This window comes from Candoia aspera, chromosome 5 (assembly GCF_035149785.1).
Source record: "Candoia aspera isolate rCanAsp1 chromosome 5, rCanAsp1.hap2, whole genome shotgun sequence".
In the NCBI taxonomy this organism is placed as follows: Eukaryota; Metazoa; Chordata; class Lepidosauria; order Squamata; family Boidae; genus Candoia; species Candoia aspera.
In genome coordinates, this window is record NC_086157.1 from 8,999,723 (window position 1) to 9,013,055 (window position 13,333).

At 40.2% G+C, this 13,333-nt stretch overlaps 2 protein-coding genes across 2 annotated transcripts in view; one reads left to right on the forward strand and one right to left on the reverse strand.

Moving 5' to 3' along the window:
- OLFM4 (olfactomedin 4) overlaps positions 1-13,333 on the reverse strand; it is a 28,572-nt gene that overhangs the window by 11,651 nt on the left and 3,588 nt on the right. The window contains exons 3-5 of the mRNA XM_063304558.1: positions 8,287-8,439; positions 1,825-2,037; positions 109-262 (exon numbers count right to left, since the gene is read on the reverse strand). Of these exons, the coding sequence (XP_063160628.1) occupies positions 109-262; positions 1,825-2,037; positions 8,287-8,439 (520 nt within the window). The remainder of the gene's footprint in view (positions 1-108; positions 263-1,824; positions 2,038-8,286; positions 8,440-13,333) is intronic.
- WBP4 (WW domain binding protein 4) overlaps positions 1-13,333 on the forward strand; it is a 352,512-nt gene that overhangs the window by 5,810 nt on the left and 333,369 nt on the right. The window lies entirely within an intron of this gene.

Here is a 13,333-nt window from a genome sequence, read left to right on the forward strand (position 1 = left end):
TTTTGTTCTTTACTCTGCACTCTGAGAAAGGAAACTAGGCCAGCTTCCTTCCCTAGGACCATTTCCTGCTCCTAATAGTTCCATTTAACAAATTTAAAAGTTGCTTACCAGGTGGGAAATAGGGATTGCCAACACTCTGGTTTCGATCCACTTCGCACTCCTGCAATTTAGTCTGCAGAGCTGCAACTTCTCGGCGAATCGCAAGGATATTATTCTTATCCAACACTTCCAGTTCATTCACCAGGACACTCAGATTCCTAATCTGGGTAAAATGGTAAGGTAGAAAGGTTTCAGATGTTTGGCAGCTGCTGAGGAAGGTTCCTTCTGCGTTTGCAAATCATTATGTGCATTATTTGATTAATTTGTTTGGTTTCTCTTATCTGGTATTATCAGGCTGCAGATACCACCTCCCAGGCAATCTTGGCTGATTTTGAAGAAGCTAAGCAGGGTCAGAACTGAGAAGGGCTTTCATGGAAGGCCCCCAGAAATCAGGTCCATGGGCCACCAGGTCCAGAGGCTAGACTGGGAAATTCATCAAAGTTCCAGAAGAAAGCACTGGCAATTTGTGTATTGTTACCAAGAAAACAACACAAATGAATCTATGTAGTCTCCACAAGTTGAGCCAGACTCAAGGAAAACTTTAACTTTCTTTCGTAAAGGCATATTTTCTAGGTTGAAAGTTGCCTTGAAGAACCTATACAGTAACTCTTCTGCATGTGTTCAATTCTAAATTCTTTTCATCCTGTTTGTGTTATTTTCATACGTATTTTAATCTGCTGAACATACTTTTTGTACATGTGTTCCTTCTTTTGCAGTATTTTTACAATGTTGGCAAAACAAGCACTGCATTTCAATCATATGTCCATCCAGGAAGCGTGAATCAAACTACTATTCTTAATGTGCAGAATCCACAAAACCTCAAACATCATAGTGAGCATGAGACAATATGAGGGATGTTACCTCTCTGTGGGCAGTTCCAAATATCTTGCACAATATCAGTAGCAGAAAGGTATGGCAAACTGTTTCTGTATTGTTTCCAAGAAAACTGTCCATTAAGTCACCAGGAGCTTTATTTATCTGGGCAAATTGCCCCTGGATGCTTTTTCTTACACTCCCAAGTGGTTTGGGTCCCTGTTCCTACTGTTCTTTCTTCCTGATCTCAACTGTTCTGGACTTTTTCACACCTGTTATCTCTCCCCCAATGCCCACCAACTTTGGCATCCTTTATTTCCCCATTCTTTTAAGTTTTAAAAATATTTGGGGTGTTGCAAGCCAAGTTGCAGTCATATCCAGCATCTTCTAAGGGAAGAGGAAGAGGAGGAGGAGGAGGACAACCTTGGCTGATTGAAAAAGAAAAGGAAATCTGTGTCTTGCTGAAGTTGGGGAACTCTGTATTCTGCAACACTGTGGATCTTTTCCAAGCCATTCATGGAAACTTTGATTGGTCTAAGACAATGGCTATTCTGGTGGGTATTGAAGTTGGAATACTGGGATATGACACATTGTTAGTGGTAAAGGAGTGGTAAAACCCCTTTTCTGTTTTCCTATATTATATCTAGTTTCTATTTTCATGGTTGACCCAGTTTTTAATTAGTGCCCCACTGTTTTATTTATTTTCACTTTCCTCTTTAGTGTCCAACCATTGCCCAGATTGGATTTCCAATGGTTGCCACCTACAAAGGCCAGTATAAAACTGGCCTGGAGTGAATGAAAAGACAGGGTTAAATCATAACTCCTGATTATTGTTTCAGAAGCATCAGGCAATCCCATTAAAGACATGGGAGATGTGATCAGAGCAAAATGTAGGTCTAAGGAAAGATTTACCTCTACAAACAACTGCTCTACGACCACGTTGCTTTCCGTAAGCGATGTCTTCAGCTGGGTGATCAGCCTCTCCATTTCCCTGATTTCCAGTTTGATTAATTGGAAATCCAGCTCCGTGTAAGATACGCTGGTCTTCTCCATATGCTCAATCTTGATGGTTAAATTTAGAATCTTTTCTTCATATAGTGCAATTGCTTTGGTGTACTGGCTAACCTATAAAAGTGTAGAGAAATGCATTTCATTTTAGCCAATGTCTTGAAGGTACTTTTTAAAAGATAAGTTTTGCCTCATCGTCTCTCTGGAATCTCACAGCAATCAAAATATGATTACAGCTACTGAGCAGAGAAGCTTATCTAACACTGCATTTATTTATAGACTAAAATTCATAGCAAAGATTACTGATAAACTACACAGATAAAGTAAAATATCTGTAGAATAAGAAATGGGTTATCGTTGATCAGAAACATTCCTCATGGTGTGTTTTTTTAATTAAATACAGCAAAAAAGTGCATCAGACTGCAGCAGAATGACACAGAATTTTTATCCAGACCCTCCTCTGCTGGTGGTGGTGTTTTTTTTAAGTTAATCTGATGAAATCATCTCAGACTTACTTCCAGCCACACACAAGAAATGACTAGAGCTTTTAGGAAGAACTACTTCTGCATAATGATGCCATGATGTATTACACTCAGGCAATTGGCCATGAAATCTACAGCTCCACATCTCCATGACTTTCAGGTCAACAGCTTGACATGCAGCCTGAAGGATGGTAAGCAGCAGGTACACCGTTGTGCAATTGATCAAAAGGCACCCAGAGCACAGCTGGTCCAAGAGCTTTTGCTGGCTGAGATGAAGAACTGAATGATAGCTCAGAAACTGTCTGGAATCACAGCCAAATCGTTTTTCAATTCCATAGAGAGCCAGCACCATCCACTCCAACCGAGGTCCAGCAGCTATCTGCGTAGCATAGATCACTGTCCTCCAATGCCCCACTGACACCTCCCAGCATCTGCTGTCTTGGACAACTGCCACATGATACTTAATGCTAAGGCTAGCCCTGATCCAGAGCCTTCACCCCATTTGCCAATTTTAGGTGCCAGAGTTTTAAGTGCAGGCCAGTTTCTGCAGCTAAATAAGATTCTAAGATCTGAGAGTCTTTCCCAAGTCTTCCAATTTTGCCCCCCCCCCCACACCAAATGTTGTGGTTTTCTGGAGATGTCCTTACCTTCTCCATCACCACCACCACCCACCTTGAGCTAGCTAGTGCTCCCTCCAGCTTGCCAACTGAGGAGCATTAAAGATTATAACTAGCTGGTGCCCACCCCCTTACTTGTTCTCCTGCCATGCTTTTAAGGCGCATGACAAAGCAAGTAAGGAACAACAAAAAGGCACTCTCCAGGTTACTGTGGCTCCAGGAAGGGAGGAGAAACCTCAGATGACGAGATACAGCACTGGAGAAAAGTTTGGTTAATGTGGAACAGTTCCTCATCTCAAGGAGGTTCCCTTCCCCTCTTAAAGTTAATATGCCTTCTTCCCAGGAATGGAGGAAGGATAGACTGTGATCTACTGACAGCCCATTTATGGCTTTCTGGTTGCTAAATTCTTGCAACAAGGCTAGACATGGCTAGATAGACTTTTACATGTCTCCTGAATGAACTGAAACTGGTAAGGGAAGATAGAATTAAGTGCTGAAATCCTTGCCCCATCACTGAAAGTAAATTCAGGTTATCTGGTGTTATAATAATATTTCACAATTATTTTGTATTTTTAGATTTCATGTGTGTTTTGATTTTTACTGAACAAATCAAATTTACATATAGTTGTATCATAATCTGTGGTAACTTTGCTCCCTTTTCTTACTGAGCTTTCTGAATTCGTAATTTAGTAGTTGTATGGTTTGTTTTAAGAATGCTTTGTTGAATGAAGCAGAAACAATCTCAAGTGAAACTTGCAGGGGAACAAAATAATCCTGGTTTGTTTAGCCAATTTCAGTTCTGCTTCCCTTCCTCTTTTTAATTGCTCTAGTCTTGGCTAGGAGCTTTGGCAGTATACCAGAATAAACCAGAAATAGGCCAGAAATCAGTTTACAGTTCACACATAGGTGTCCATAATTACTTGGAGTGATTCAATATAGTAAATGTGCATTGTGACATGACAATGCATGATTTGCCTTTTCATAGTTTCATTGCTATATCATGACTCACATTTTATAGTTTGCCCCTCTGTGGACATCAATGAGTTCACACAAATCCACAATTGTATCCAGAAAGCCAATAAGAACCAAACTGCAATTTAGTATCCCAAGATAAATCCTCATTTATTAACTGACCTATCACCCTAAGCCAAAAGCAAGCTAACCACTTTGTATGATTTAATGCAGGAGTGGAGAACTTCCAAGTCCCAAATTCCCCCCAGTGACAGCAACAAATCTGGGCAGGGTAGTTTCTTGACATATTGAGGGGAAAGAAAACCACATAAAAAAGTGTTTTGTAAATTGTAAAGTAGGCTTAATCCATTTTTAAAAAGAGAAAAGCTACAATCTCCCACCACTAAAAAAAAAATCTGAAAAAATGAAAAATCCCAATTCTATCCACACAGTATTGCATCATCACACTTCCTATTTCAGCTTTCCCATACACAAGAGTCACTTTGGTTCACCCATAGTACACTGGCTTTGTACTATGGGTGAACCTAATCAGGTGTTTACTTAAGATTAAGCCCTACTTTTTTTTTCTTCTTAATTTTCAGTTCACTTCCTTGTTAAGCTGTTTAGACCACAGAATCAAACCCCAGAAAATGAAGTATGTTAATGGATGGTAGTGTCAAGATAACAAATGGCATTAAGCAAATCCCCAGCAAAGGGACTCTGGTGAGAGATTACAAAAGGAACATAGGATAAGATGTAAGAACACGGCAAACTGATGGTGGTTGGAAAGACAGCCCCTCTGGATAAGAGCTGGACCCTCACATTCCTTTGTCTGCAAACCATTTTCAAGAAGAGTAATGGGTTTATAAAAGACATCAATCACTTGATTCTGGAAATAATGGCCTGAACAGCACGTTCATTCTGAACAAATGTGCATTATACACCTCTTCCAAAAAGCCTGAGATACAATGAGCAACCCCAGAAATGCTCTTATTTTTTCTCCATAAAAAATTGTATCCAATCAGTATCTTTGACACCACTGTAGTGAAGCTTTTTTTTAAATAGCTAACGCAATGCGTTCCTTGACAAGATCATATTGGATAATGCATCCTTCTGCATCTCGCTGGATTGTTTGCCACGCTGCTAGTCTGAACTGCCCCGACAGACTTGCAAAGCAACAAATCCGTCAGTTAAGCTGTGGCCAAGTCCAGTCTCTGCCATTTTAAGCAAAAGCTGGTTCAAAAGAGAAAAAGGGCTTGTTTTCACTAGTGTGACTTCTGAAAGCTACATCCCATTAACTGAGAAAATGTTTTCCCTAATTGTGCCTATAATAACAGAATTATATAACTGTAACATTTATAATGCTATATATTATTTATATAAGCTCAGATGACAACACCATGCTTTTCTGAAGGTTGATAAATGGCTTTGTATTAATAATTGCAAGATCATTAAGGTCAAGTTTGTTTGGAAGTTGGTGCAAACTTTTCTTCTGCCTCTACATATGACCACATCTAGGGACAGCAGAAGGGGAAGACCCATGGTCATTTCTCACCCCTTTTCCTGTCCCTGCAATAAAGTTATCATTTTAGAACTGTGTCTCTATGAGGTTCCAGTCCCATACTCCACTCTTGATCTACAGGGGCAGATGTATTGGAGAAAGATTGCAAACCGGAATGTTCTCTTCTCTTTATTCTTGAAGAAACTATTGGGGAAAAGAATGGGCAGGGCAATCATGGGCTAAACCAGGGTTTCTCAGACAGGGTTCCATGGAACCCTAGGACTCCATGAGAGGTCACTAGGGGTTCCCTGGGAGATCACAATTTATTTAAAAAATTATTTCAAATTCGGGTAACTTCACATTAAAGACGTAAGTTTCATTCTTTATTTTTAGTTTAAGAACACTGCTGATGCCTATCTACAGGCCTACCCATGAAATGAATATAATATTTTGTAACTTCTGGCCTATATTTGAGCCTGAATATGCAGGGCTTCTCCAAGGCCTGAAAAATATTTCAAGGGTTCCTCCATGGTCAAAAGGTTGAGAAAGGCTGGTCTAAAACGAAGCACATGGCCATAGTTTGATTTGGAGATTCCAGATAAACTCACAGATCACCTTGCTATGCTGTTCCTCATGTTGGCTCTACTCACTTCCTTCACAGGCAATACAGTTCACCTCTGAATTCAATGTTCTAGTGTCTAAATGCTGTTCCACCTGAGTTTGAGGGAGTATATGGCAAAAGCATAGTCACCCACTGAAAATCAGAGTGTCTGCATGTCCCACAGTTCCAATCACTTCCAAAATAATTATTAAAACAAAAATATTTTTTTCCAGTAGACCGTCTCCAACTCCTTCAGCCCTTCCCTGTTGTATGTGTGTGTCTGTTTCTTTTAAAATGGGTAAACGTCTTCCTGATTATACTGTGAGAAAAATTATGAATATTTATGGCCAGAATTCATAATTGAGTGCTCTGTCTTTCCTTCTGATTAATTCAAGGACACTTCATTTATTGCAACGCCAGGTTCCTGGAGCAGTCAAACCACTTCTGGACACCTAATTGAAACCCTGCATATTTTTCATCAAGCAGCCAATTTCAAATGCTGGCTCTTGGCTGTGAAGGCCCCCCATCCCACCCCAGGCTTTCTGAAGATTGAAGAACTTGAGAATTATTTATGGTGGATTTCTTCCTTGAATTTTTCCAGGAAAACAGCAGCCGAATTCATATAGCAAACAAGCAGCACAACATATGACTAAGGAGCTTGGTTTTAATTAAAAGGCATTATGAAACCATCTCACTGTCATCTAGCTTCACATGTTAGAAAGAATGGTGGAGAGTCCTTTTCCCTACTCTATCTTAAAATATTTTTAGCAGGGGCAGAGGAACATCAAGCTTTTATTGCTCTCTCTTTGGAGAGAGATGATCAGTCATCTGACCACTTATCATTTCACTTTTCCCATAAGCTGGCTACGTATCAAATAACAGGAAAGGCCCCTGAGTTTAAGAGTATAAGCAAAACGAATCTTCAGATCCTGAATCCACAGTCTCCCACCCACCAACCTAAAACACTTCCTCACCTAACAAGTATTTTTTTAGCTATGTACATAAAGCCCAGTATTGCCACTTCTTGTGTTTTTTTTAAGCTCATTGATCTTTGGCTTCTTAGCCTCTAATGGAGCAATTCTATTCATGCGCCCTCAGAAATAAACACAGATGAATTCAGGAGGACTTACTCCCAAGCCAGAAATGCCTATGTAGGTTTGTAATTTTGACTGTATTCATAACAATACACACAGGACTACAGCTTCAGGATAAATGCCTTTTTGTGATTTTGAAAAACAAAACATAAGGATGGGTGACAATGTAATGAGTCAAAGTGAGTTTTCATTCTCTGAAAAAAAAAAAAAGGCTAACGACTGTATTGTAATGTTCTGGACAGTGATGGTCATCATGACTTCTCAAGGATCTCTCCAGTTGTTTTTGGATTGCAACTACCAGCTGGCTGATTGACCATGCTGGCTGATACTACTCAAAGCTGAAGTCCAGCAACATCTGCATCTTAGCAAGTTCCCTGATGTGCCTTGGAGCCTTGAGATTTTACCACAAAAGGTTTAGCACTCAATGGAAGCCAAGAACTGGGTAAGTTCAGCCTAAAGTATCCATGCTATATTAGAGATAGCAGAGTGATGGATAACTGAAGTGGCTTTAAATGCTTCTCTCACACACCCTTCCTTTCACACAAACAGCACAGATAATGCAGCCCAGCTGATGTCAGAACTTCAGGATGAAGATGCTCTTTTCCAAAGTCCTCCCAACCCTTTTGCAGTTCCTCAGCTGCTAGAGTAGAGGAAGGTAGTATTACGTGAATTGGCTTCATTCTGCCCATGCCTTTCCTATGGAAGAAAGTCAGAGGTGGGGAAATGAAAATACTCAGCGGATGGTCGCTGTTTCAGTGTTCCCCGTAGCACTTCAAAGCGCTTTCCAAGAAAAAAGGAGTGTGGCATCCTAAAGCGGCAGTTCTTGGCTTCTTTGATGCTACTCATCCTTGACATTGTCATGACTCACGTGCAGAGATCTCCATGCACCCATGGTGAGACAATGGAAAATAGGCCACAATGTCACCTTGCTAGCATAAGAAATTAACAGACCATATTACTTCTCATCTTCCCTTCATAAGAATCCAGTAAGGAAGCTACGTGTGAAACAAGACTCTGAAGCAACTGGTGAGGTCTATCTAAACACCAAGAACTTGCTACCAAGGCTAGATCTGTTATCTTTTGGCTTGATCGCATAATGATAAAGCCTAAAGCCACTTACTTTTGAAAGCTCACTGTCAAATTTTACTGAGAGCTGCTGAGCCAGAATTTCTAGGTTCTCCACCTTCTGTACAGGAAATGTTGTATCGGGCAGGTAAACCGAGCACTGGCACACTCCGCGGTCATCCAAAACACCGGTCACATTGGCAAATGGCTGTAGGAAGATTTAAAAGAGGAAAGTTTTAGGCATCCACCTAGTCAGTGGCATTTCACTTTGTTGATGTTCACCCTGGGAAAACCAACCATGAATAATATAAACTTATTGAGACATAAATAAAAGCTACTCATAAAAACTTGGGGAGAATAATTAGACTCATTGCCACACTGCAAACTGTCTCTGATTTGAAACTGTTCCAAGATTAATGCTTTGTAGAATAACTCAATAAAACCAAGAAGCAAAACAGCCTTTTCAATGAATAATATTTTTTAAATGATCTATATCCCAAACTGAAAGGTTATAATGGAATCTACGGCAGTTAGTTCACTAGGTTTTTGTTTAGCTTTTTAAAATCTGTTCCTCTGGACTGAGAATCTCAGTTTTAATTGAAAGCAACTTTGTACCATATATCTAAGTTGATTTACTGCCCAGTGCTCTCACTTACACAGTCAATGGCAGGGAGGCAGGGAAGGGGGGACTCTAATCCATTTCCATTGACTGAGAAGCATCTAGCTGAACTCAGCTGCCACTTGGGGGCCTAAGACCCTGATTGTTCTTTCTATAGATTTGAGTTCCAGGCTTCCTGCACCTATTGTCTCTGCTCAGCTCAGCAGTTTCTCAAGCAGCCAAGAAAAATAGTCCTTGAAAGTTTGCATTGAAATAGCTTCATGATGTCTATGATGGCCATGTGTTTCCTGTTCTGGACATGTGTAATTCCAAGTTAATTGTTTGTGCCTAGAGCCACTAATGTTTATTACCATCATCATCTTTCATTTTATGAACTAGATTTCAATCATCTAGAAGATGCAGAGAAACTGGAAGGATAATCACGATGATCAGAGGAATGGAAACTAAGTGTTATGAGGAAGGAACTAGGTATTTTTAGCCTTCAGATAAGACAGCTGGGAGGAATGTGATAGTGTGTTTCAAATTTCAAGAGGAAGGGTGGACCTTCTATCATCCCAGACTGTAAGATATAGCATAAAACTGTAGCTGTAAGTTATGGGAAAGCAGATTCTAGATGAAAGTTAGGAAAAATGACCCAATGGTAAGAGCAGCTTGAGAGATGAGTGAGATGATGAACTCCCTTCCACTGAATGAGTTCAAGCCAAAGCCGGAAAGCCACTTACAGGAGATGCTTTGATTTGGATTCCTGCTGAGCAGGAACTTAATCTCAATGGTGTCTTCCAAGCATAGTATAGTACCTAATCTATGATTTTATAGAAAGTCTGCTAGGAAATTCTCCTAGCTTCTCTTTGCCTTTTCATGTGTTCTTAAGGATGAGCAAGTTCATTGTGAAGAAAAGAGACTAGATATTGGGTCAGTAATTCCCAAGTACTCTGTGACTCATAATTATATAATAACCATATTTACTGTTGAGCTGTTACATGATAGGAAAAAAAGAAAAAAAAAAGGTTTTCATCCCTGTTCCCTGAGGCTGAGCATGACCTTCAGGCTCCAGAAAGTTGATGAGGGTTGTCTCAAAACAGTTTCTGGAGGATTTCATTAAAATGCAGTTAAAGAAAATGCATCTCATCAATGCACATTCCACAGATTTGAGAAGAAGGAAACTTGAATGCTTCCAGACATTGGAGGTACATTCAAAACAAGGAGGAAATACTCTGTTCCACATCTAGTTAATTTTGTCTAAATTTGGAAAACACAAGAATGGCCATCAGATTGGAAAAAATCAACTTATATCCTCATACCAAAAAAGGGAAACTCTAAAGAATGTTCAAACTATCGAACAGTGGCACTCATTTCACATGCCAGTAAGGTAATGCTCAAGATCCTGCAAGGTAGACTTCAGCAATTCATGGAGCGAGAATTGCCAGATGTACAAGCTGGGTTTAGAAAAGGCAGAGGAACTAGGGACCAAATTGCCAATATCTGCTGGATAATGGAAAAAGCCAGGGAGTTTCAGAAAAACATCTATTTCTGTTTTATTGACTATTCTAAAGCCTTTGACTGTGTGGACCATAACAAATTGTGGCAAGTTCTTAGTGGTATGGGGATACCAAGTCATCTTGTATGCCTCCTGAAGAATCTGTATAACGACCAAGCAGCAACAGTAAGAACAGACCAGGGAACAGCGGACTGGTTTAAGATTGGGAAAGGAGTACGGCAGGGCTGTATACTCTCACCCTACCTATTCAACTTGTATGCAGAACACATCATGCGACATGCTGGGCTTGAGGAATCCAAGGCTGGAGTTAAAATCGCTGGAAGAAACATTAACCATCTCAGATATGCAGATGATACCACTTTGATGGCTGAAAGCGAAGAGGAACTGAGGAGCCTTATGATGAAGGTGAAAGAAGAAAGTGCAAAAGCTGGCTTGCAGCTAAACCTCAAAAAAACCAAGATTATGGCAACCGGCTTGATTGATAACTGGCAAATAGAGGGAGAAAACATAGAGGCAGTGAAAGACTTTGTATTTCTAGGTGCAAAGATAACTGCAGATGCTGACTGCAGTCAGGAAATCAGAAGACGCTTAATCCTTGGGAGAAGAGCAATGACAAATCTTGATAAAATAGTTAAGAGCAGAGACATCACACTGACAACAAAGGACTGCACAGTTAAAGCAATGGTGTTCCCCATAGTAACATATGGCTGCGAGAGCTGGACCATAAGGAAGGCTGAGAGAATGAAGATAGATGCTTTTGAACTGTGGTGTTGGAGGAAAATTCTGAGAGTGCCTTGGACTGCAAGAAGATCAAACCAGTCCATCCTCCAGGAAATAAGGCCAGACTGCTCACTTGAGGGAATGATATTAAAGGCAAAACTGAAGTACTTTGGCCACATAATGAGAAGACAGGACAGCCTGGAGAAGATGCTGATGCTAGGGAGAGTGGAAGGCAAAAGGAAGAGGGGCTGACCAAGGGCAAGGTGGATGGATGATATTCTGGAGGTGACGGACTCGTCCCTGGGGGAGCTGGGGGTGTTGACGACCGACAGGAAGCTCTGCCGTGGACTGGTCCATGAAGTCACGAAGAGTCAGAAGCAACTGAACGAATAAACAACAAAAAAATAGGCCACAACAGTACATGACTAGGAGCTTCTAGGCACAGTCCCTCAAATGCATTGTGGGAAATTTAAAAGGTACTGCATAGTCTCATGTGCAAAGTACTACATATTAGGAAAACATCTAATAGGTAGGTAGAGGAGGACAACCGAGCAAAAATTTGACCTTTGCCCTTCCCTGTCCTCTATAAAGGAATCATATGGAGTGGGGAATATCTTCTCCCTGTGAAGCTCCCCCCACTTCAGAAGTGTGCCCTGAACATGAACTTCATGCTGTGGGGCAAAATCAGTGTTCCTTTTGCACCCCCCTCTTGTGCACCCCCCACTAGCTGGGAGAGTAGCAGTAGAGTTGCTATTCAACTTTTGCACAGTGTATCCTGCCTCCTCTCCCATGGACTATAGAATCATTCCCAAGCATTGCCTAGACTCCTGCCCAGTTTCCAGTACAAATCAAAATGGTCCTTGTTAGGAAAACAAAAATTAAGGGATGCACAAGATTGCAGTCAGGGGTTGGCTTCGTTCTGTCTGATGGATACAAAAACATTTTGTGACTAACAAGTTCAAGAGTTTCAGCAACACGTTACTTACTTAGGTGTCTTCTGCATTAGTGATTTATAATGGCACCTCACCTTCACAGTGGCACTATTAAGCCTCTACACATTAGTGATATATTGGCACAGTGATGGCTGGGTGGTGCTATAAATCACCACTGTGGATTGCCTCTTAGACGCATTTAAAAATAAGATTAGGCAAAGCCATTGAGAATATCAAAGGTTTTAGCCATGATCACTGAACAGAGCCTTGTTATTCAGAGGAAATACACTTCTAAATAACAGAAAGGCAGAAAAAAAGAGCAGGAAATGCCTATTAAGGTGACATGCATCAGGTGCAATCCAATTCACTGAATCAATTCAGTAAAAAAATTGGATTCATTCAATTAAATATTTCAAATGAATTCAGTTGAATTTGATGGTCAAGTTGAATCAATTCATGTTGATTTTCCAATTTGATTTGAGAAACCAGTCTTTTATGCCTGCAAAGCAGACCTTTTTTAATCTGAATCAGAGCATTTGATCCAATCTGATGAATCAGTTCCTTAATGCAAATTGACAAGCCAATTTTGATTCATCAGAATGTTGAAACTTGGTTGAATTGATTTGATTTGATCCAACAAATTGATCCAACAAATCAATACCTAAGATAGCAACCACTTAAGATAAATTGGCTGGTTGGAAATAGCATGCTGAATTTGCATTTGACTAGAAAACAATTTCCATCTTCTGAGATACTACAGTATACAGGACCTGAAAAACTGTCCTGGTGCAAATCAATGGAAATCATTCTTCCATTATGATCTTTCTGGGCATGACTGATATATGTGATCCCCCATGTGCATGTGGTTTAATGAACTTTAAAAAACATGATATATAAATCTCTGGTTCATCTGCTGGATCATTTCAGCCAGAAAACACTCCTCCAGTCTTTTTTAAAATTTAAAAAGAAATTAATGAATACTTTGCTTAATTCTGTATCAGCACTGGACTGAGGTATAGCTAGTTTAAGGTTTTGGGACAAATCAGCTTCTTTTATTTCCTATTTGAAATGAACCTGATTGATAGATTTCTCAATTTTTATAGCCCACTCAGAGTCAAAAGATTCTGGGAAGGTTGTAACACAAATTGGGCAGGTTCTAATAAAATTTACAAATAATAATAAATCAACTCTTCCCCAGTAACAGGGGTTGAAGGCTCAGTGATGTAATGCCAAGTGGAAGGGAGCTATATGAACCTCAGAAAACTGACCCACCAATAATATCACCAATAGCAGCTTCTGGGTTGTCTCCAAGGTCTCCCCACATATAGCTCAT